The sequence below is a fragment of the Salmo trutta genome, unplaced genomic scaffold (genome assembly GCF_901001165.1).
Source record: "Salmo trutta unplaced genomic scaffold, fSalTru1.1, whole genome shotgun sequence".
Classification (NCBI taxonomy): Eukaryota; Metazoa; Chordata; class Actinopteri; order Salmoniformes; family Salmonidae; genus Salmo; species Salmo trutta.
The window spans coordinates 222501-248494 of NW_021822521.1; the positions used below are offsets into that span (position 1 = coordinate 222501).

Consider the following 25994-nt stretch of genomic DNA (forward strand, 5'->3'; position numbering starts at 1 on the left):
CACTAACCACACAGAGCTGAACACAACCTGCCATGCTGTCACTAACCACACAGAGCTGAACACAACCTGCCATGCTGTCACTAAAGAGACCCAGACGGAGCACGTTAAGGCATATGGAAGGAATAGAGGCAGGGACCCAGACGGAGCACATTAAGGCATACGGAAGGAATAGAGGCAGGGACCCAGACGGAGCACGTTAAGGTATACGGAAGGAATAGAGGCAGGGACCCAGATGGAGCACGTTAAGGCATACGGAAGGAATAGAGGCAGGGACCCAGACGGAGCACGTTAAGGCATATGGAAGGAATAGAGGCAGGGACCCAGACGGAGCACGTTAAGGTATACGGAAGGAATAGAGACAGGGACCCAGACGGAGCACGTTAAGGTATATGGAAAGAATAGAGGCAGGGACCCAGACGGAGCACGTTAAGGTATACGGAAGGAATAGAGACAGGGACCCAGACGGAGCACGTTAAGGTATATGGAAGGAATAGAGGCAGGGACCCAGACGGAGCACGTTAAGGTATATGGAAGGAATAGAGGCAGGGACCCAGACGGAGCACGTTAAGGTATACGGAAGGAATAGAGGCAGGGACCCAGATGGAGCACGTTAAGGTATACGGAAGGAATAGAGGCAGGGACCCAGATGGAGCACGTTAAGGCATACGGAAGGAATAGAGGCAGGGACCCAGACGGAGCACGTTAAGGTATACGGAAGGAATAGAGGCAGGGACCCAGATGGAGCACGTTAAGGTATACGGAAGGAATAGAGGCAGGGACCCAGACGGAGCACGTTAAGGTATACGGAAGGAATAGAGGCAGGGACCCAGATGGAGCACGTTAAGGCATATGGAAGGAATAGAGGCAGGGACCCAGATGGAGCACGTTAAGGTATACGGAAGGAATAGAGGCAGGGACCCAGATGGAGCACGTTAAGGCATATGGAAGGAATAGAGGCAGGGACCCAGATGGAGCACGTTAAGGCATATGGAAGGAATAGAGGCAGGGACCCAGATGGAGCACGTTAAGGCATACGGAAGGAATAGAGGCAGGGACCCAGACGGAGCACGTTAAGGTATACGGAAGGAATAGAGGCAGGGACCCAGATGGAGCACGTTAAGGTATACGGAAGGAATAGAGGCAGAGAATAGAGGCAGGGACCCAGACGGAGCGCGTTAAGGCATACGGAAGGAATAGAGGCAGGGACCCAGACGGAGCACGTTAAGGTATATGGAAGGAATAGAGGCAGGGACCCAGATGGAGCACGTTAAGGCATATGGAAGGAATAGAGGCAGGGACCCAAACGGAGCACGTTAAGGCATATGGAAGGAATAGAGGCAGGGACCCAGACGGAGCACGTTAAGGCATACGGAAGGAATAGAGGCAGGGACCCAGACGGAGCACGTTAAGGTATACGGAAGGAATAGAGGCAGGGACCCAGACAGAGCACGTTAAGGCATACAGAAGGAATAGAGGCAGGATCTGGTTTTAATATTGGAACAGATCTCAAATCTCCTGTGTTTAGAGAGATAAACGGAGAGAGCAGGAGACAGAGACAGAGAGAGAGACAGAGAGAGAGAGAGAGAGAGAGAGACAGAGGGGGACAGAGAGAGGGGGGAGGGAGATAGAGAAAGGAAGAGAGAGAGAGAGAGAGAGAGACAGAGGGGGACAGAGAGAGGGGGGAGGGAGATAGAGAAAGGAAGAGAGAGAGACAGAAAGACAGAGGGGACAGAGAGAGGGGGGAGGGAGATAGAGAAAGGAAGAGAGAGAGACAGAAAGACAGAGGGGACAGAGAGAGGGGGGAGGGAGATAGAGAAAGGAAGAGAGAGAGACAGAAAGACAGAGGGGACAGAGAGAGGGGGGAGGGAGATAGAGAAAGGAAGAGAGAGAGACAGAAAGACAGAGGGGACAGAGAGAGGGGGGAGGGAGATAGAGAAAGGAAGAGAGAGAGACAGAAAGACAGAGGGGACAGAGAGAGGGGGGAGGGAGATAGAGAAAGAGAGAGATAGGAAGAGCTGAGGATTTGGTGGATTTGAAGATAAGCTCCTGTGTGAGGTTTGGGGAGATGGAAATGGGCAATAAAAGAGAAAATAGAGAAAGTACTTAAAGCTTGACGCTAAGAAGTGGCAGCCACACTGTCAGAGCACGGGAGGAACATAACTACTCTAAGAAGTGACATAGCAACACTGTCAGAGCACGGGAGGAACATAACTACTCTAAGAAGTGACATAGCAACACTGTCAGAGCACGGGAGGAACATAACTACTCTAAGAAGTGACATAGCAACACTGTCAGAGCACGGGAGGAACATAACTACTCTAAGAAGTGACATAGCAACACTGTCAGAGCACGGGAGGAACATAACTACTCTAAGAAGTGACATAGCAACACTGTCAGAGCACGGGAGGAACATAACTACTCTAAGAAGTGACATAGCAACACTGTCAGAGCATTGGAGGAACACAACTACTCTAAGAAGTGACATAGCAACACTGTCAGAGCACGGGAGGAACATAACTACTCTAAGAAGTGACATAGCAACACTTTCAGAGCACGGGAGGAACATAACTACTCTAAGAAGTGACATAGCAACACTGTCAGAGCACAGGAGGAACACAACTACTCTAAGAAGTGACATAGCAACACTGTCAGAGCACGGGAGGAACACAACTACTCTAAGAAGTGACATAGCAACACTGTCAGAGCACGGGAGGAACATAACTACTCTAAGAAGTGACATAGCAACACTGTCAGAGCACGGGAGGAACACAACTACTCTAAGAAGTGACATAGCAACACTGTCAGAGCACGGGAGGAACATAACTACTCAACATGAAGGAGAAGGCCTAGTTAAAAACACATGGACATTAAACTATAACATGAAGGAGAAGGCCTAGTTAAAAAGACATGTACATTCAGCTATAACATGAAGGAGAAGGCCTAGTTAAAAACACATGGACATTAAACTATAACATGAAGGAGAAGGCCTAGTTAAAAACACATGGACATTCAGCTATAACATGAAGGAGAAGGCCTAGTCAAAAACACATGGACATTCAGCTATAACATGAAGGAGAAGGCCTAGTTAAAAACACATGGACATTCAGCTATAACATGAAGGAGAAGGCCTAGTCAAAAACACATGGACATTCAGCCATAACATGAAGGAGAAGGCCTAGTCAAAAACACATGGAGTTGGTAAAGGAGAAGTGCTACTCACTGAGCAGAGACTCGATGACCACCCTGTAGAGGTCAGCCTGACGATGGGGCTGCCACTGGACACACATACTGGACATCATCACCTGGTAGGTGTTCAGGTTGGTCACGCCCAGATACACTGAGGAGAGAGAGACAGAGACAGAGACAGAGACAGAGACAGAGACAGAGGAGAGAGAGAGAGACAGAGACAGAAAGAGAGAGAGAGAGACAGAGAGAGAGACAGAGAGAGAGGAGAGAGAGAGAGAGAGAGAGACAGAGAGAGAGAGAGAGAGAGAGAGAGAGAGAGGAGAGAGAGAGGAGAGAGAGCGAGGAGAAAGAGACAGACAGAGAGAGAGAGGAGAGAGAGGAGAGAGAGAGGAGAGAGAGGAGAGAGAGAGGAGAGAGAGAGTGATAGAGAGCGAGAGAGAGAGACAGAGAGAGAGAGACAGAGAGAGAGTGAGACGGAGAGAGAGGAGAGAGAGAGAGAGAGGAGAGAGAGAGATTTTCTAGACAATCACGATGACAGAAGAACATCACTATTACCATTACCATCACACGATCACAATCACATCAAATCACAATCACATCAAATCACAATCACATCACATCACTATCACAATCACATCACTATTACTATCACATCACATCAAATCAAATCACTATCACATCACTATCACATCACAATCACATCAAATCACATCACATCACATCACTATCACATCACATCAAATCACATCGCTATCACATCAAATAACAATCACATCAAATCACTATCACAATCACATCAAATCACATCAAATCACTATCACATCACAATCACATCACTATCAAATCACATCGCTATCACATCACTATCACATCAAATCACATCACTATCACATCACTATCACATCAAATAACAATCACATCAAATCACTATCACAATCACATCAAATCACATCAAATCACTATCACATCACAATCACATCACAATCACATCACATCAAATCACATCAAATAACAATCACATCACATCAAATCACTATCACATCACATCAAATCACGATCACATCAAATCACAATCACGATCACAATCATGACCCCACCACATCACTATCTACAGTAACATCATGAAGGAACTGAAGCCAACAGCTGACGGAGAATTGCAATCTTTCAACCTATCTAATCGTAATCACAGATAAAGACCAGGAAGCTGATAGTATTGATAAGGTGTCATAATGAAACACAATCAATCCAGCTGTGTAGGCATGTGTGTCTTTAAGGAATTCATTTCATCCACTCAAATAAATAACTCATTGTGATTTATGGGAAGAATCAATATGAACCAATGTCCAACTTCTGAGTCCTATCCAACTCGCATTTGTTATCTAAGAAAAGAAAGGCTATTAATCTTAGTGATTAAATAGTATATGACGTTTTGATAGAGAGCAATAAGTTCAAATCTATTCCCCAATCTTTATGAAAGCTATTAGGAACCGTAAACAGTTTATAGAGTGTAAACAGTCTCTAGCAACTTCTCTATTCCGCACAACAAACATGTTCTGAAAAACAAAAGCTGCAACAACAAACTAATCTTTTTAAATTATTATTCATTGTTTCATTTTAGAGGAGCAGAAGTTGTTTCCATCTGATTTACACTATACAGTTTTCAACGAAATTTCAATGAATCATACAGCTAAACAATCTGACAAAGTAACATATGAATTTCTAGAACAGAACGACAACATGTAACAGCCATAAAATCAAAGAGCTATGACACAGCTGTCATTAAGACACATCGTATTCACATTCTACAACTACTATATCTATACAGTTTGTTACCTGTCTTCCGAAAGGGAAAGTCATGAAAACACTTGGCAGGTGGATTATCTTTCCTCCTTGTGAATAATGTATGTGACAGCCTTTGGATTTGTCCTAAATAGCATCCTATTCCCTATAGAGTGCACTACTTTTGACCAGAGTCCTATGGGAGCACTATATAGGAAATAGGGAACTGTTTGAGACCAGAGTCCTGCACTATATAGGGAATAGGGAACCGTTTGAGACCAGAGTCCTGCACTATATAGGGAATAGGGAACCGTTTGAGACCAGAGTCCTGCACTATATAGGGAATAGGGAACCGTTTGAGACCAGAGTCCTGCACTATATAGGGAATAGGGAACTGTTTGAGACCAGAGTCCTGCACTATATAGGCAATAGGGAACCGTTTGAGACCAGAGTCCTGCACTATATAGGGAATAGGGAACCGTTTGCGACCAGAGTCCTACACTATATAGGGAATAGGGAACTGTTTGAGACCAGAGTCCTATGGGAGCACTATATAGGGAATAGGGAACCGTTTGAGACCAGAGTCCTGCACTATATAGGGAATAGGGAACCGTTTGAGACCAGAGTCCTGCACTATATAGGGAATAGGGAACCGTTTGAGACCAGAGTCCTGCACTATATAGGGAATAGGGAACCGTTTGAGACCAGAGTCCTGCACTATATAGGGAATAGGGAACCGTTTGAGACCAGAGTCCTGCACTATATAGGGAATAGGGAACCGTTTGAGACCAGAGTCCTGCACTATATAGGGAATAGGGAACCGTTTGAGACCAGAGTCCTACACTATATAGGGAATAGGGAACCGTTTGAGACCAGAGTCCTGCACTATATAGGGAATAGGGAACCGTTTGCGACCAGAGTCCTGCACTATATAGGCAATAGGGAACTGTTTGAGACCAGAGTCCTGCACTATATAGGGAATAGGGAACCGTTTGCGACCAGAGTCCTACACTATATAGGGAATAGGGAACCGTTTGAGACCAGAGTCCTGCACTATATAGGCAATAGGGAACCGTTTGCGACCAGAGTCCTGCACTATATAGGCAATAGGGAACTGTTTGAGACCAGAGTCCTGCACTATATAGCGAATAGGGAACCGTTTGCGACCAGAGTCCTACACTATATAGGGAATAGGGAACCGTTTGCGACCAGAGTCCTACACTATATAGGGAATAGGGAACCGTTTGCGACCAGAGTCCTGCACTATATAGGGAATAGGGAACCGTTTGAGACCAGAGTCCTACACTATATAGGGAATAGGGAACCGTTTGAGACCAGAGTCCTATGGGAGCACTATATAGCGAATAGGGAACCGTTTGCGACCAGAGTCCTGCACTATATAGGCAATAGGGAACCGTTTGAGACCAGAGTCCTGCACTATATAGGGAATAGGGAACCGTTTGCGACCAGAGTCCTACACTATATAGGGAATAGGGAACTGTTTGAGACCAGAGTCCTGCACTATATAGGGAATAGGGAACCGTTTGAGACCAGAGTCCTGCACTATATAGGGAATAGGGAACCGTTTGAGTCCAGAGTCCTGCACTATATAGGGAATAGGGAACCGTTTGAGACCAGAGTCCTACACTATATAGGGAATAGGGAACCGTTTGCGACCAGAGTCCTGCACTATATAGGGAATAGGGAACTGTTTGAGACCAGAGTCCTATGGGAGCACTATATAGGAAATAGGGAACTGTTTGAGACCAGAGCCCTGCACTATATAGGGAATAGGGAACCGTTTGAGACCAGAGTCCTGCACTATATAGGGAATAGGGAACCATTTGAGACCAGAGTCCTGCACTATATAGGGAATAGGGAACCGTTTGAGACCAGAGTCCTATGGGAGCACTATATAGGCAATAGGGAACCGTTTGAGACCAGAGTCCTGCACTATATAGGGAATAGGGAACCGTTTGAGACGCAGTCTTTAACTTCCTTATACGACCCTTATTAATGAGCTGTATGTATGCATGGACAGACAGCCACTCTGCCACACTAGGGGCACAAACCTATGGAAGACAAGAGTCAAAACCAGGTACAATTGAGCTATTTGTGCATTTAATTATTTAAAGGTCAAACTGACAATGCATTAAATATTGATAGGAATCTTGGCGGTGCATATGCAGATATAATTATAAAGCCTGCGTGAGGAGATGAACTACTGTACAGTGTGTTTGGGGTGAAAGAGAGACTGCAACGCATCATAAGTCATTTGTGTCACGACTTAAATTCCTCTCTCTATAATGGAATAGCTGCCTTGTACAGCGGTGGTGGTGGGGAGGGGGTCCACTTATAGCCACATAGAGATGTGCTGCATACATTTAATGCTCAGTATATATCAATTCATGCATTATTCATTAATTCAGTCAGCCATTCACTCATTAATTCAGTCAGCCATTCATTCATTCATTGTACATGTATAATATGTATCCAACTATAGACATATTGGGCTCCCGAGGGGCGCAGCGGTCTAAGGCACTGCATCTCAGTGCAAGAGGTGTCACTACACTCCCTGGTTCGAATCCAGGCTGTATCACATCCGGCCATGATTGGGAGTCCCATAGGGTGGCTCACAATTGGCCGAGCTTAGTCCAGGTTTGGCCGGTCTAGGTCCTCATTGTAAATAAGAATTTGTTCTTAACTGACTTGTCTAGTTAAATAAAAATAATACATATATATATTACTCTGGGTTCAGCTTCCCATTATGGATTGGCAGTATGTCCTGGTTCTGCCAGTTATTATATCCGTATGTCTCCTGTCCCTGGAACATCTCATCTGACTGAGCTCCGATGAAAACGCAGCTCTTCTCAGGTAGTCACACAGCAGGATGCTGATGTGACGCTCTGCTGACAGCCAGAAGGACATTATGAAAAAGACAATCTATTTACTTTTGATGAGAAAAGCTCCAAAAAGCATGTATTACTTTACGATGCACCTGCTGATATCACATTTATATGCAAACGGGTGTAAATTTCCCCAACTGTCTGTCTGAATATTGATATTCTCAGCTGTCCGTCAGGGTGGTGAAATCCTCTTCAACAAACAAAGGGAATCTTATGTTATCAGCATAATGTAATGCAAACAGAATACAAAGCTATGTATTACACTTCCTTAAAGCTTAGTCTCCATGGGCTTTGCATTATGGGGATGAATCACATGTATCTTTACAAACTGGTTCAGAGGAGCAGACATACACTATACATACAAAAGTATGTGGACACCCCTTCAAATGAGTGGATTCTATTTTAGCCACACCCGTTGCTGACAGGTGTATAACATTCAGCACATGACCATGCAATCTCCATAGACAAACATTGGCAGTATAATGGCTTTACTGAAGAGCTTAGTGACTTTCAAAGTAGCACCACCATAGGATGCCACTTTTCCAACAAGTCAGTTCGTCAAATTTCTGCCCTGCTAGAGCTGCTCCGGGTCAACTGTAAGTGCTGTTATTGTGAAGTGGAAATGTCTAGGTGCAACAACGGCTCAGCCACAAAGTGGTAGGCCACACAAGCTCACAGAACGGGACCGCCGAGTGCTGAAGCGTGTAGCGCGTAAAAATCATCTGTCCTCGGTTGCAACACTCACTACCGAGTTCCAAACTGCCTCTGGAAGCAATGTCAGCACAAGAACTGTTCGTCAGGAGCTTAATGAAATGGGTTTCCATGGCCGAGCAGCCGCACACAAGCCTAAGATCCCCATGCGCAATGTCAAGTGTCGGCTGGATTGGTGTAAAGCTCATCGCCATATATATAAACAAGTATGTGGACCTGCCCCAATGCATAATGCCAACTGTAAAGTTTGGTGGAGGAGGAATAATGGTCTGGGGCTGTTCTTCATGGTTCGGGCTAGGCCCCTTAGTTCCAGTGAAGAGAAATATTAACGCTACAGCATACATTACATTCTAGATGATTCTGTGCTTCCAACTTTGTGGCAACTGTTTGGGGAAGGCCCTTTCCTGTTTCAGCATGACAATGCCCCCATGCACAAAGCGAGGTCCATACAGAAATGGTTTGTCGAGTACAGTGTGGAAGAACTTGACTGGCCTTCACAGAGCCCTGACCTTAACCCCATCGAACACCTTTGGGATTAATTGGAACGCCGACTGCGAGCCAGGCCTAATCACCCTACATCAGTGCCCGACCTCACTAATGTTCTTGTGGCTGAATGGAAGCAGGTCCCCGCAGCAATGTTCCAACATCTAGTGGAAAGCCTTCCCAGAAGAGTGGAGGCTGTTATAGCAGCAATGTTCCACCATCTAGTGGAAAGCCTTCCCAGAAGAGTGGAGGCTGTTATAGCAGCAAAGGGGGGACCAACTCCATAATAATGTCCACGATTTCGGAATGAGATGTTCGACAAGCAGGTGTCCACATACTTTTAGTCATGTAGTGTACTACACTTTGAGAACAAACATTTAACATGTCATCCAAAGTGGCTGCTTGGTATTGGCAGTTGAAAGAGTCAATTCAAAAATGGACCCTAACCCTGAGGTCCCCTTTGTTGTGGTCTTGAATTGGAACTACAACAGGAGTCTACCTAAACTACCTACACACCATTCACCAGCCCTAACATGTATTAGTGGTGTGTGTGGGGGTTCGCTGGATCCTGTGGTGTAGGAGGTGCTGACATACACACACATACAGGGTCAGCAACACACACACACACACGCACACACACACAGGGTCAGCAACACACACACACACACGCATACACACACACACACGCATACACACAACCTGACCAATAGAGCCAATGTATTACATGTCTTGGCGGTGCCCTGGAGTGGTTGGCTGGATCCCGTGGTGTAGGAAGAGATGACCTTCACAGTGTACTCAGTGTCACTCTGCAGGTTCAGGATCAGCATGGTGTTGACGTCGTCTCCCACAAAAGTCTCCAGAGCTGACCCCGGCACTGTAGGAAACACAGAGACTGGCTCAGCTACACACACACACACACACACACACACACACACACACACACACACACACACACACAGAGAGAGACACACACACACAGAGACACACAGAGACACACAGAGACACACAGAGACACACACACAGAGACACACACAGAGACACACAGAGACACACAGAGACACACACACACACACAGAGACACACACAGACACACACAGAGACACACAGAGACACACAGAGACACACACACACACACACACATATCATGTTGCACCTAAAGTTCCAACCAAATGTATTTGAGGACAATCTGGAAAATGAGGAAGGGAGGCACTGGCAGAGAGAAGGGAAGAAGGGCATGGAACATGTATATTGTAGTGAGAGTAAGCACCTCTCCACTAACAGACAGAGGCAGAGCCCCCTGTTCCTCTTGTTGTAGAAGGCATTCAATCTAGGTGGAGGACCCGTTTCTCTGAACCACAGTGCAGGGTATTAAATCTAGTTGGAGGAACCATTTCTCTGGACCACAGGGCAGGGTATTAAATCTAGGTGGAGGACCCATTTCTCTGGACCACAGGGCAGGGTATTAAATCTAGTTGGAGGACCCATTTCTCTGGACCACAGGGCAGGGTATTAAATCTAGTTGGAGGACCCATTTCTCTGGACCACAGGGCAGGGTATTAAATCTAGTTGGAGGACCCATTTCTCTGGACCACAGGGCAGGGTATTAAATCTAGGTGGAGGAACCATTTCTCTGGACCACAGGACAGGGTATTAAATCTAGTTGGAGGACCCATTTCTCTGGACCACAGGACAGGGTATTAAATCTAGGTGGAGGACCCGTTTCTCTGGACCACAGGACAGGGTATTACATCTAGGTGGAGGAACCATTTCTCTGGACCACAGGACAGTTTAAAGAGCTTCTAATAGAAAGCAGAGGCTCACACAGTCACAAGATGCAACCCAAATGACAACCAATCCCCTATGTAGTGCACTACTTTTGATCGGAGCCCTTTGGATCCTTGTCAAAAGTAGTGCACTATATAGGGAATAGGGTCCCCATAGGGCTCTGGTCAAAAGTAGTGCACTACATAGGGACCAGGTTTCCATTTGGAACATAACCACAGACTCTTTCTTCTTTCTGTTCTCATGTGGTTTCTCCATGTAGGAAACAAAGCTGAGGGATATTTCCCCACACGCTGTGTTACACCCACATCAAGCCTTCTGTTTACAATGGAAAAGACCAAGACGGCAGACTGAATAATGGTGTTTAAAAGACTGTCAAGGACGGCAGACTGAATAATGGTGTTTAAAAGACTGTCAAGGACGGCAGACTGAATAATGGTGTTTAAAAGACTGTCAAGGACGGCAGACTGAATAATGGTGTTTAAAAGACTGTCAAGGACGGCAGACTGAATAATGGTGTTTAAAAGACTGTCTGGGACGGCAGACTGAATAATGGTGTTTAAAAGACTGTCTGGGACGGCAGACTGAATAATGGTGTTTAAAACACTGACTGGGACGGTAGACTGAATAATGGTGTTTAAAAGACTGTCAAGGACGGCAGACTGAATAATGGTGTTTAAAAGACTGTCTGGGACGGCAGACTGAATAATGGTGTTTAAAAGACTGTCTGGGACGGCAGACAGAATAATGGTGTTTAAAAGACTGTCTGAGACGGCAGACTGAATAATGGTGTTTAAAAGACTGACTGAGACGGCAGACTGAATAATGGTGTTTAAAAGATTGAAACGTTAAAGAGAGGTGTGTATTGTAACATGTGTATTGTAACGTGTGAATTGTAATATGTGTGTATTGTAACATGTGTGAATTGTAACAGGTGTGTATTGTAACATGTGTATTGTAACATGTGTATTGTAATATGTGTGTATTGTAACATGTGTGAATTGTAACAGGTGTGTATTGTAACAGGTGTGTATTGTAACAGGTGTGTATTTACATTTACATTTAAGTCATTTAGCAGACACTCTTATCCAGAGCGACTTACAAATTGTATTGTAACATGTGTGTATTGTAACGTGTGTATTGTAACCGGTGTGTATTGTAACAGGTGTGTATTGTAACAGGTGTGTATTGTAACAGGTGTGTATTGTAAAAGTTGTGTATTGTAACAGGTGTGTATTGTAACAGGTGTGTATTGTAACATGTGTGTATTGTAACAAGTGTGTATTGTAACAGGTGTGTATTGTAACAGGTGTGTATTGTAACGTGTGTATTGTAACAGGTGTGTATTGTAACAGGTGTGTATTGTAACAGGTGTGTACTGTAACAGGTGTGTATTGTAACAGGTGTGTATTGTAACAGGTGTGTATTGTAACAGGTGTGTACTGTAACAGGTGTGTATTGTAACAGGTGTTTATTGTAACAGGTGTGTATTGTAACAGGTGTGTATTGTAACAGGTGTGTATTGTAACAAGTGTGTATTGTAACAGGTGTGTATTGTAACAGGTGTGTATTGTAACATGCGTGTATTGTAACAAGTGTGTATTGTAACAGGTGTGTATTGTAACAGGTGTGTATTGTAACGTGTGTATTGTAACCGGTGTGTATTGTAACAGGTGTGTATTGTAACAGGTGTGTATTGTAACAGGTGTGTACTGTAACAGGTGTGTATTGTAACAGGTGTGTATTGTAACAGGTGTGTATTGTAACAGGTGTGTATTGTAACAAGTGTGTATTGTAACAGGTGTGTATTGTAACAGGTGTGTATTGTAACAGGTGTGTATTGTAACAGGTGTGTATTGTAACAGGTGTGTACTGTAACAGGTGTGTATTGTAACAGGTGTGTATTGTAACAGGTGTGTATTGTAACAGGTGTGTACTGTAACAGGTGTGTATTGTAACAGGTGTGTACTGTAACAGGTGTGTATTGTAACAGGTGTGTATTGTAACAGGTGTGTATTGTAACAGGTGTGTATTGTAACAGGTGTGTATTGTAACAGGTGTGTACTGTAACAGGTGTGTATTGTAACAGGTGTGTATTGTAACAGGTGTGTATTGTAACAGGTGTGTATTGTAACAGGTGTGTACTGTAACAGGTGTGTACGTACCAGATGTGGGTTGGTAGACTACCCTGAAGCCCAAGGTGGGAGAAGGAGGCGTGTCCCAGGTGATGCGGAAGCGGCTGAACCACTCCTCAGACACCCTCAGGTTGCTAGGCGCTGAGAGGGGCACTGACAAAACAAGAGTAGTAGAGAAACTGTCACTTATACACTGTGGTTTACGGTAAAATGGTGAAGATGCGGTTCAAAAAGATTGGTAGAGAAACTGTCCCTTATACACTGTGGTTTGCGGTACACTGTTAGGCTGCAGTCAATTGTTATGGTATTGCACCAATATGCAAAACACAGATTCCATCCATCCAAAACATTGAGAGTTATTAAAGTCATATGTATGTGTGATTTATGATTTACTATTGGGTTTTTACAAGGTTTGGGGTTTCATTTGGAATACAAGCTAGCCAAAGCCAAAGGGACTGTACTCTCTCTGCTCTCTACTTTAAAAACATATTTGACTTATATTCACTGTGGCATTTTCATAAAATGTTTAAAGAGGAGACAATCGTAGTCTGAAAAAGCACCCCTATCCCTATAGACGGCACTACTTTTGGTCTGAGCCTTATGGGCCGTGCAGCGGTACACAAGTACAATTTGAGACGGTCCAGTCACACAGATGTCTTAGGTGACAAAGATCCGGATGGATATTGTTATTTATCAGCGTAGTAACAAAACCCCCCACCTCGCGACCCATGCAACCCTAAACAGTTCACACTGTTCACACCCTTCTTGTTGGCAGAAACATTGCAGTTTTAAAGCTCATTTCCTGCATTTCTACACATTATGCCATGGAGCGAAGAGAAAATGGAGCAGTTTTAAAACTAATTTCCTGCATTTCTACACATTATGCCATGGAGCGAAGAGAAAATGGAGCAGTTTTAAAGCTAATTTCATGCATTTCTACACATTATGCCATGGAGCGAAGGGAAAATGTAGCAGTTTTAAAACTAATTTCCTGCATTTCTACACATTATGCCATGGAGCGAAGAGAAAATGTAGCAGTTTTAAAACTAATTTCCTGCATTTCTACACATTATGCCATGGAGCGAAGGGAAAATGTAGCAGTTTTAAAACTAATTTCCTGCATTTCTACACATTATGCCATGGAGCGAAGGGAAAATGTAGCAGTTTTAAAACTAATTTCCTGCATTTCTACACATTATGCCATGGAGCGAAGAGAAAATGGAGCAGTTTTAAAGCTAATTTCATGCATTTCTACACATTATGCCATGGAGCGAAGGGAAAATGTAGCAGTTTTAAAACTAATTTCCTGCATTTCTACACATTATGCCATGGAGCGAAGCGGAAATGGAGCAGTTTTAAAACTAATTTCCTGCATTTCTACACATTATGCCATGGAGCGAAGGGAAAATGTAGCAGTTTTAAAACTAATTTCCTGCATTTCTACACATTATGCCATGGAGCGAAGCGGAAATGGAGCAGTTTTAAAACTAATTTCCTGCATTTCTACACATTCATTTCCTGCATTTCTACACATTATGCCATGGAGCGAAGCAGAAATGGAGCAGTTTTAAAGCTAATTTTCAGCAATTCTACACATTTTCCATGTCTTATGTGTGTTCATAATGAAACCAGAAGTCCAACCCCAACCAACGTTTTTATTTATTTATTTTTAGTCGGGGGGTGGTCAGTATTGACCCCGTTCTGTATCCGGATCCGGCCCGCGGTCCACCTGTTGAGTATGACTGATGTAGTGAATAGGATACCATTTTGGACGCATCACCAGCTTGCTATTGGTAGAGTGTTTAATCATTCAGACAATGATGTTGAGCTGAGTGTATATAATCAATTACAGCATGAGGAAGTGTTTTAGTGGCTCATGACTGAGAACAGAATGACTGTGTGATTATGAATGGCTTTCATTAAGCTTATTAATGGACATGATCAATAATTGCTGGCTGTCCGTTTACACCGTCCTCAGAGGGTGACGACAGGAAACCGACACACTGGGAACATTTTCCACCTGCTGTAACTAGTCTAACAGAGGTGGTTCAGTGAACTTAGTGTGATTGGGATCTAGATGGATAACCCTCCTCAACCAAATGCCTACGATTTGATTTTGATTTGATTTATTTTATTACAGAGTCATGCATCATCAGGATGCCCCGCCCACATGGAGTCATGCATCTTCAGGATGCCCCGCCCACATGGGCTTATAAGACATTGTATTTGCTGTGTCAAAACAAAATAATCATGTATATATATGCACACATACATACACACACACACACACACACACACACACACACATACATACATACATACATACATACATACATACATACATACATACATACATACATACATACATACATACATACATACATACATACATACATACATACATATATATATATATATATATATATATATATATATATATATATATATATATATATAGTACCAGTCAAAAGTTTGGACACATCTACTCATCCAAGGGTTTTCATTGCTTTTACTATTTTCTACATTGTAGAATAATAGTAAAGACATCAAAACTATGAAATAACACATATGGAATCATGTAGTAACCAAAACATTTGAGTTTCTTCAAAGTGGCCACCCTTTGCCTTGATGACAGCTTTGCACACTCTTGGCATTCTCTCAACCAGCTCCATGAGGTAGTCACCTGGAATGCATTTCAATTAACAGGTGTGCCTTGTTAAAAGTTAATTTGTGGAATTTCTTTCCTTCTTAATGCATTTGAACCAATCACTTGTGTTGTGACAAGGTATGGGGGGGGGGTATACAGAAGATAGCCCTATTTGGTAAAAGACCATGTCCATATTATGGCAAGAACAGCTCAAATAAGCAAAGAGAAACGACAGTCCATCATTACTTTAAGACATAACGGTCAGTCAATACGGAAAATGTCAAGAACTTTGAAAGTTTCTTCAAGTGCAGTCGCAAAAACCATCAAGCGCTATGATGAAACTGGCTCTCATGAGGACCACCACATGAGGACCGCAATATCAACTGTTCCTTTGAATAGAATGATGTTGAGATGTGTCTGTTACTTAAACTTTGAGGCTGGTAACTCCAATGAACTTATCATCTGCAGGAGAGGTAACTCTGGGTCTTCCTTTCCTGTGGTGGTCCTCATGAGAGACAGTTTCATCATAACACTAGATGGTTTTTGCAACTGCACTTGAAGAAACTTTCAAAGTTCTTGACATTTTCCGTATTGACTGACCTTTATGTCTTAAAGTAATGATGGACTGTTGTTTCTCTTTGCCTCATGAAGCTGGTTGAGAGAATGCCAAGAGTGTGAAAAGCTGTCATCAAGGCAAAGGGTGGCCACTTTGAAGAATCTCAAATACAAAATATATTTTGATTTGTTTAACACTTTTTTGGTTACTACATGATTCCATAGGTGATATTTCATAGTTTTGATGTATATATAGAAATAGATGACAAGAGCTCAATATAACATTTACCATACACCCCACACATTAGAGCCAGGTCTAAACCCCAGGCATTACACTAGTTACAAGACCAGCTTCATAGAACCATCCACAAGAAAGGCTGTACTCACATGTTCTGCCCACAGAAGACACACTGATGCCGTCCTGCCCATCTGTGTAGACTGGGGTGACCGTCACCTTGTGCTCTGTGTCAGACAGCAGAGGCTGGAGAAGAACTGTGGTCTGCTGCCCAGGCACCAGAACCTGGCGGGTAGAGATTATACATAGTGTTACACAGAGTGTGTGTGTGTATGTGTATGTGTATGTGTGTGTGTGTGTGTGTGTGTGTGTGTGTGTGTGTGTGTGTGTGTGTGTGTGTGTGTGTGTGTGTGTGTGCGCGCGCACCCCCGTGCGCACGCAAGTGTGTGAGAGAGCATAAGCGTGAGGGTTTCTCCTCAGAAATATATCTGACCTCCAAGTGTGTCTTATTTCACTGCTACAGACACATCGTTAATCAAACATATCGTAACGTCTCATCTAGCCTGTTGTTTGGCCAGTTCCCACAGTGGCCAGTGGCTGAACTGACACTTGGCTTTGGGTATGAGGCTGATACTTGGTTTGAAGTTCTTTCCAAACATTTTCACTGCTCTATTCTTCCATTTTTTTATCATTAACAAAATTGGCCTCAATGACAAGACAGTTAAACCTGATATGTTGGTAATGACAAGAAGGATTAAAAATCTAATGAAAATCCCAAATCGCACCCTATTCCCTATTTAGTGCACTACTTTTGACCAGGGCCTATAAGGTTCCTGTTCCTAAAGTAGTGCACTGTATAGGGAATAGGGTGCGATTTGAGACACAAACAAAGTTAGCCTGATATTACCTCTCTGCATAATCATTAACAGATTAGTTGAATCTGTTCTGGTCGCCCATTAGACTCTTAGACCACAGTTAAAAATATGATATAAAAAGAAGTTCCCAAAGGATGTTAACAAAAAAAAGGGTTGAAATGGTAAAAAGTTCCCTGAGAAGGTACAACTATGTAAAATGAATTACATTTTAGTATCATTACTTGGAATAAGATTTCGTATGACAGCCTCCCCGTATAAACTATTTACAAGTCCTCTATGATCCATCTTCCCTGGTTGGTCTGGGCTTTTTTTTTATCCCATCTTGTGAACTGCCAAACCCCATACCCTGGAAATGGACTGTCCACCAGGCATGTGGTGTTTAAATCGGAACTGCCAAGTAGTTGGTCGAGCCCAAAGTGAACGTTCCTAAATGTCCTCTCTAAAAAGCCATATCCTCAAATGGAGAGGAGTGAGAGGCTAAGCCCAAACCCCATCCGTATCCTCCATCCCATCCGCTGCCCTGTCAGACCCCACACCAGAGCTGGACTGTCCTGACTCCTACACAACAACTCTGATTAGCGGAGCTGTCCAATAGACACCTGGTGCTGAAACAGATTCTGCCAGGGGAGTTGGCTTGACTCAGCCAAAACTAAACGATCTGAAAGTCCCAACCGTTCTCTCTAAGGAGCATGTCCTCACAGGTCTCTACTTCAGTCTGTGGGGTAATTGGGATTCTTCAGGGGGGGAAAAAAATCTCTCTATGGATGTGTCCCAAATGGCACCCTATTCCCTATATAGTGCACTACTTTTGACCAGAGCCCCACAGGCCCTATATAGGGAATAGGGTGCCGTATGGGGTGCAGCCAGTGTGTTCCATTCGTTCCTCAGTGACCTAAATGCTTGTTGAAAAGATAATGGAAGTTCTTCCATGTTGCTCCATCCCCTCTATCTTCCCCAACACAGCAGGAGCCAGGGAGACGCGAAGGTCCCAGGTGGAAATTAAAATACAAGTGAAGGAGAAAGAATAGATAGAGGGTTTAAGTGCTGAATCACTGTAGAGTCCCTTGGTCCCAAGGGCTCTGTGGAGGTTGGGGCAGAAAGGTGGAAGGGGCTCCAAACTAATAATTTCTCATCGTACAAATGAGTCAACACACTGTGATTCTATTGAACACACTGGATAATAAAATGGTGTGATTCTATTGAACACACTGGATAATAAAATGGTGTGATTCTATTGAACACACTGGATAATAAAATGGTGTGGTTCTATTGAACACACTGGATAATAAAATGGTGTGATTCTATTGAACACACTGGAGAATAAAATGGTGTGATTCTATTGAACACACTGGAGAATAAAATGGTGTGATTCTATTGAACACACTGGAGAATAAAATGGTGTGATTCTATTGAACACACTGGAGAATAAAATGGTGTGATTCTATTGAACACACTGGAGAATAAAATGGTGTGATTCTATTGAACACACTGGAGAATAAAATGGTGTGATCTATTGAACACACTGGATAATAAAATGGTGTGATTCTATTGAACACACTGGAGAATAAAATGGTGTGATGCTATTGAACACACTGGAGAATAAAATGGTGTGATGCTATTGAACACACTGAACACACTGGACACACAATAGATATAGTCCTTGGTTCTCTCCAGACCTGTCTGCCCTTGACCAGCACAAAAACATCCTGTGGCGTTCTGCATTAGCATCGAATAGCCCCCGTGATATGCAACTTTTCAGGGAAGTTAGGAACAAATATACACAGGCAGTTAGGAAAGCTAAGACTATCTTTTTCAAACAGAAATTTGGATCCTGTAGTACTAACTCAAAAAAGTTCTGGGACACTGTAAAGTCCATGGAGAATAAGAGCACCTCCTCCCAGCTGCCCACTGCTCTGAGGCTAGGAAACACTGTTACCACCGATAAATCCACTATAATTGAGAATTTCAATAAGCATTTCTCTACGGCTGGCCATGCTTTCCACCTTGCTACCCCTACCCTGGTCAACTGCCCGGCACCCTCCACAGCAACCCGCCAAAGCCCCCACCATTTCTCCTTCACCCAAATCCAGATAGCTGATGTTCTGAAAGAGCGGCAAAATCTGGACCCCTACAAATCAGCCGGGCTAGACAATCTGGACCATCTCTTTCTAAAATTATCTGCCGAAATTGTTGCAACCCCTATTACTAGCCTGTTCAACCTCTCTTTCATATCGTCTGAGATACCCAAAGATTGGAAAGCTGCCGCGGTCATCCCCCTCTTCAAAATGGAGTGACACTCTAGACCCAAACTGCTACAGACCTATATCTATCCCACCTGTCTTTCTAAGGTCTTCGAAAGCCAAGTTAACAAACAGATTACCGACCATTTCGAATCCCACCGTACCTTCTCCGCTATGCAATCTGGTTTCCGAGCTGGTCATGGGTGCACCTCAGCCACGCTCAAGGTCCTAAACGACATCATAACCGCCATCGATAAGAGACAATACTGTGCAGCCGTATTCATCGACCTGGCCAAGGCTTTCGACTCTGTTTCTCAAATGACTGCATCGCCTGGTTCACCAACTACTTCTCTGATAGAGTTCAGTGTGTCAAATCGGAGGGCCTGTTGTCCGGACCTCTGGCAGTCTCTATGGGGGTGCCACAGCGTTCAATTCTCGGGCCGACTCTTTTCTCTGTATACATCAATGATGTTGCTCTTGCTGCTGGTGATTCTCTGATCCACCTCTATGCAGATGACACCATTCTGTATACTTCTGGCCCCTCTTTGGACACTGTGTTAACTAACCTCCAGATGAGCTTCAATGCCATACAACTCTCCTTCCGTGGCCTCCAACTGCTCTTAAACGCAAGTAAAACTAAATGCATGCTATTCAATCGATCACTGCCCGCACCTGCTCGCCCGTTCAGCATCACTACTCTGGATGGCTCTGACTTAGAATATGTGGACAACTACAAATACCTATGTGTCTGGTTAGACTGTAAACTCTCCTTCCAGACTCACATTAAGCATCTCCAATCCAAAATTAAATCTAGAATCGGCTTCCTATATCGCAACAAAGCATCCTTCACTCATGCTGCCAAACATACCCTCGTAAAACTGACCATCCTACCGATCCTCGACTTCGGTGATGTCATCTATAAAATAGCCTCCAACACTCTACTCAACAAACTGGATGCAGTCTATCACAGTGCCATCCGTTTTGTCACCAAAGCCCCATACACTACGCACCATTGCGACCTGTACGCTCTCGTTGGTTGGCCCTCGCTTCATACTCGTCGCCAAACCCACTGGCTACAGGTTATCTACAAGTCTCTGCTAGGTAAAGCCCCGCCTTATCTCAGCTCACTGGTCACCATAGCAGCACCCACTCGTAGCACGTGCTCCAGCAGGTATATCTCTCTGGTCACCCCCAAAGCCAATTCCTCCTTTGGTCGTCTTTCCTTCCAGTTCTCTGCTGCCAATGACTGGAATGAACTGCAAAAATCTCTGAAGCTGGAGACTCATATCTCCCTCACTAGCTTTAAGCACCAGCTGTCAGAGCAGCTCATAGATCACTGCACCTGTACATAGCCCATCTGTAAACAGCCCATCTATCTACCTACCTCATCCCCATACTGTATTTATTTATCTTGCTCCTTTGCACCACAGTATCCCTACTTGCACATTCATCTTCTGCACATCTACCATTCCAGTGTTTAATTGCTGTATTGTAATTACTTCGCCACCATGGCCTATTTATTTCCTTAACTCCCTTATCTTACCTCATTTGCACTCACTGTATATAAACTTTTTGTTTTCTTTTGTTCTACTGTATTATTGACTATGTTTTGTTTATTCCATGTGTAACTCTGTGTTGTTGTATGTGTTGAATTGCTACGCTTTATCTGGCCAGGTCGCAGTTGCAAATGAGAACTTGTTCTCAACTAGCCTACCTGGTTAAATAAAGGTGAAATAAAAATAAAATAAAAACTGGATAATAAAATGATGTGATTCTATTGAACTCACTGGATAATAAAATGGTGTGATTCTATTGAACACACTGGAGAATAAAATGGTGTGATTCTATTGAATTTGAGCTGGGAGATATAAAACTCCAGTCAGATGAAGGATATCTTACATACTAGGTGAAGAATACTTTGGCAAAGCTACCTACATTTTACTCATCTATCAGACGTTCTCATCCAGAGCAACTTACAGGAGCAATGAGGGTTAAGTGTCTTGCTCAAGGGCACATCAACAGATTCTTCACCTAGTTGGCTCTGGGTTTTGAACCAGTGACCTTTCGGTTACTGGCACATGCTCTCAACTGCTAGGCTATCTGCCACCCCGTTCTTCGTTGTCTCCACACATATACTTCCCTATGTACCAGTCTACTGTTTCTATCAGTCTATCACCCATTCCTTGTCTATCCATTCTATCTATTGTCTACAAATAACCTTTTTGTGAAGGGCATATACATAACAGAGAAGGGTTAAGTTGTCAATGCTTTGTCTGAAGAACAGCCCAAACCCAGGATTTACATTCCAAACGTATCTGTTCTTAATCGGAAACCCTTAGGATCAATAAAACAGGACAACTGAAAGGACAACAATGAGTTCCACAAGTTTGTCAACCAGATTTCAAATTGGAGGTGTCTTTTCAGCAAGTATGACAGTACACTCTTAGACAAAAAAATGCTATTTAGAACCTTAAAGGGTTCTTCGACTGTCCCCACAGAGAACCCTTTTGGCTCCAGGTAGAACCCTTTCTACAGAGGTGTCAACCTGGAACAAAAAGGGTTCTCCTATGGGGACAGTAGAAGAACCCTTTTCTCTAAGAGTGTAGATATTATGTCTCCATGCAGTATGTCAAACTAATCAGTGGATCGACATGTGTCTCAATTCCTGTTCCTTACAGGAATTAGTTCAGTGACTAAGCCACCATGATCAAATAATCAAAGACTTTCATTAGGTTCCAGAGAGCCCAAAGGAGCATGGGTAATAATTTCTGGTTCCTTTCAAACAGCACTGTGACTGTGTCAGCCAGTTAATTCCACAATGATACACAAATTAGACATGCTCAACAGTAATTACACATTTACATCAGGATTTAACCCCTGGATGGGTACAGCTACAGAACGTGTCCTGTTATCAGGATCTAACCCCTGGATGGGTACAGCTACAGAACGCGTCCTGACATCAGGATCTAACCCCTGGATGGGTACAGCTACAGAACGTGTCCAGTCATCAGGATTTAATCCCTGGATGGGTACAGCTACAGAACGTGTCCTGACATCAGGATCTAACCCCTGGATGGGTACAGCTACAGAACGTGTCCTGTCATCAGGATTTAACCCCTGGATGGGTACAGCTACAGAACGTGTCCTGACATCAGGATCTAACCCCTGGATGGGTACAGCTACAGAACGTGTCCTGTCATCAGGATTTAACCCCTGGATGGGTACAGCTACAGAACGTGTCCTGACATCAGGATCAGGATTTAACCCCTGGATGGGTACAGCTACTGTCACGTCCTGGCCAGTATATAAGGTTAATTGTTTTGTAGTTTGTTCAGGGCGTGGCAGAGGGTATTTCTTTTATGTGGTTCAGGGTGGTGTGTTTTATTTAAAAGGGTGTTTGAGTTAGTAATTCCGGGTGTTGGTTTATGTTTAGGTATTTCTATGTAGAGTCTAGTGAGTGTATGTCTATGTTTGGGTTAATTGGGGTTGGGACTCTCAGTTGAAGGCAGGTGTTGTCTATCTGCCTTTGATTGAGAGTCCCATATAGTAGGGTGTGTTTGTGTTTGGGATTTGTGGGTGATTGTTCTGTGTTGAGCCTTAGGCTTTGCCAGACTGTTTTGTTGTTCGTGGTTTCGTTTGTTTGTTATTTTTTGTACGTTCATTTTTGAAGTTAATAAATTCTCAAGATGAGCATACGCATACCTGCTGCGTTTTGGTCCTCCTTCACCGACGACAACCATGACAGCTACAGAACGTGTCCTGTCATCAGGATCTAACCCCTGGATGGGTACAGTTACAGAACGTGTCCTGACATCAGGATTTAACCCCTGGATGGGTACAGCTACAGAACGTGTCCTGTCATCAGGATCTAACCCCTGGATGGGTACAGCTACAGAACGTGTCCTGTCATCAGGATCTAACCCCTGGATGGGTACAGCTACAGAACGTGTCCTGACATCAGGATCTAACCCCTGGATGGGTACAGCTACAGAACGTGTCCTGACATCAGGATTTAACCCCTGGATGGGTACAGCTACAGAACGTGTCCTGTCATCAGGATCTAACCCCTGGATGGGTACAGCTACAGAACGTGTCCTGTCATCAGGATCTGACCTCCCTGACATGATGATCAGTGTGGTGCCTGACATGATGATCAGTGTGGTGCCTGACATGATGATCAGTGTGGTGCCTGACATGATGATCAGTGTGGTGCCTGACATGATGATCAGTTTGGTGCCTGACATGATGATCAGTGTGGTGTCAAACCATCAAAGCAAGATGCTTGGTTTCTGATCAGAGCTGAGTTACACGGAGTGATCTACCTACAACACACACATAGGAAAATGACCTCTGAACTTCCCCTCTGTGATACACTCCACATACAGTCTATGTCTGCCCATCTTTGGCCATATTCCCAAAGGGATGTAAGACGCCTGGTAACTCTGTGAGTTCTCTCTATACTCACTGACAACCTAGCATACAACCAACGACACGGCTGCTAAGGTGCAGGACGGTGTGACCAGTGAGAATAAGGAGTGACTTACAATCAGTACACCACATATCATGATCACTGCAAGTAAACCCTTCTTCAGAAATAGCCAGTCTCTGCCGCTAAACGAGCTCCAAACTCACTGACTCCTCATTGCGGTCTCCTGTGAGGCTGACGTAGGTGACTCTGTACTGGTCCACCTTAGGATCCTCCAGCTGCCATGACACCTCCAGGCTGTAGGTGGTCTCCTCCTGGACCTGCAGGCCTCTCACCGCCTGACGTACCACTGGAGGGGACAGATAACACAGAGATATTCATGTATCGACTTATTGAATCCTTTTGACCAGGCCAGTTAGCTGATAACAGCTTGGACAAGAGACCTGATTGAGTTCACACAACATGAAATGACTCACCATCAACATATGCAATCACAATCATGATATTCAGCACCATGTCATTTAACAACACAATGCAGTCAATAATCACATCTTTATAAACCAGGATTAGTCTGTCACTTTATACCAGCGTGATCAAGTAACAAGTCATTCTAAAACCAAAGCAAAGCAACCCCTGCCGAAGAGATAACACTCCTGACCACATTACCTGACCAGGAATAATTCTGAGCCGTAGCTATGAGATATAACCAAGGTAGAAGAGACTAAATGTCCACCAGGAATCATTCTGAGCCGTAGCTATGAGATATAACCCAGGTAGAAGAGACTAAATGTCCACCAGGAATAACTCTGAGCTCTAGCTATAAGACATAACCCAGGTACATGAGTATAAATGACTTCAGACATGAGAAATACGACAGTAGTTTAAAAGTAGTAAATCCTTGATGATTGAATTTGGAAACTCCAGTTTGGTCCCATATGGTACCATGTGGCTCTCGGCAGGACTATAATCGAGTCAGAGAGACTTGTGGGAGCAGAACGCTTGGTGACAACATGAAAAACAGCCTTTTCCATTCGACCAATAAGAACAATTTAAACAACAGTCAGAACGTTCATTACCTGGCGTTGTAGTGGCAACCGTTGTTGTCCTGGCAACTGGAAACAATAGTGATGCAGTTAGTAAGACAAGCAGAGAGAAATACAATACTAGAACTAAATCAAGTACTACAGTTTAGATTTGTCAACGTTGCGTACCCAGTGTGGGTGCAGGCTGCAGCTCCAGTCAAAGCAGTACCACATCTGATTCAACTCATTACGTCTATTGGACAAAGTGATTAGTTCAATACTTGAATCTGGAGTCTTACTGATATGGCTGGAGTGAAAGCCTGGCCCTTTGTAGATAAGGTCTGATTTAAAGTCACGGTGTAAAACTGCAGAACTGCTGTATGGTGCATAGAGAATGAGTTGAGTTGCATTATTCTCTCACGTGTTGTCTCCACCACTAACACTGCATCGCTCTCTGATTGGTCGGTGAAGATGGCTTGGAGCATCACTTCATACTCCGTGTTAGGGCTCAGTCCACTGAGGAGGAAGGAGTCCACATCACCACTTAGAACCAACTAGAATACAGAGAGAGAGAGAGAGAGAGAGAGAGAGAGAGAGAGAGAGAGAGAGAGAGAGAGAGAGAGAGAGAGAGAGAGAGGGAGAGAGAGAGAGAGAGAGAGAGAGAGAGAGAGAGAGAGAGAGAGAGAGAGAGAGAGAGAGAGAGAGAGAGAGACAGAGACAGAGAGAGAGAGAGAGAGAGAGAGAGAGAGAGGATAAAAATACACCTACTATGATCAATATCATTATCATACACTGCTCTCTCATGGATTAACTCAACTAGTCTGCATTGGTGGGTTTTGTGGGAAAATCTCTCCACCACCCTACTTCATAGTCACAGCCTCACAGGTCTACAGTCACAGCTCTACAATCACAGTCTCACAGGTCTACAGTCACAGCTCTACAATCACAGCCTCACAGGTCTACAGTCACAGCCTCACAGGTCTAAAGTCACAGCCTCACAGGTCTACAGTCC

General features: G+C 43.9%; 1 protein-coding gene across 4 annotated transcripts in view; it reads right to left on the bottom strand.

The window, feature by feature from the left end:
- Nucleotides 1-25994, bottom strand: part of LOC115182477 (collagen alpha-1(XIV) chain) — a 161616-nt gene that overhangs the window by 97860 nt on the left and 37762 nt on the right. For 3 of the 4 annotated variants that reach the window (XM_029744077.1, XM_029744076.1, XM_029744079.1), the window contains exons 13-19: nucleotides 25404-25536; nucleotides 25037-25072; nucleotides 24167-24309; nucleotides 16572-16704; nucleotides 13013-13135; nucleotides 9790-9966; nucleotides 3221-3337 (exon numbers count right to left, since the gene is read on the bottom strand). In XM_029744077.1, the coding sequence (XP_029599937.1) occupies nucleotides 3221-3337; nucleotides 9790-9966; nucleotides 13013-13135; nucleotides 16572-16704; nucleotides 24167-24309; nucleotides 25037-25072; nucleotides 25404-25536 (862 nt within the window). The remainder of the gene's footprint in view (nucleotides 1-3220; nucleotides 3338-9789; nucleotides 9967-13012; nucleotides 13136-16571; nucleotides 16705-24166; nucleotides 24310-25036; nucleotides 25073-25403; nucleotides 25537-25994) is intronic. The other variant, XM_029744078.1, reaches the window with a different exon arrangement.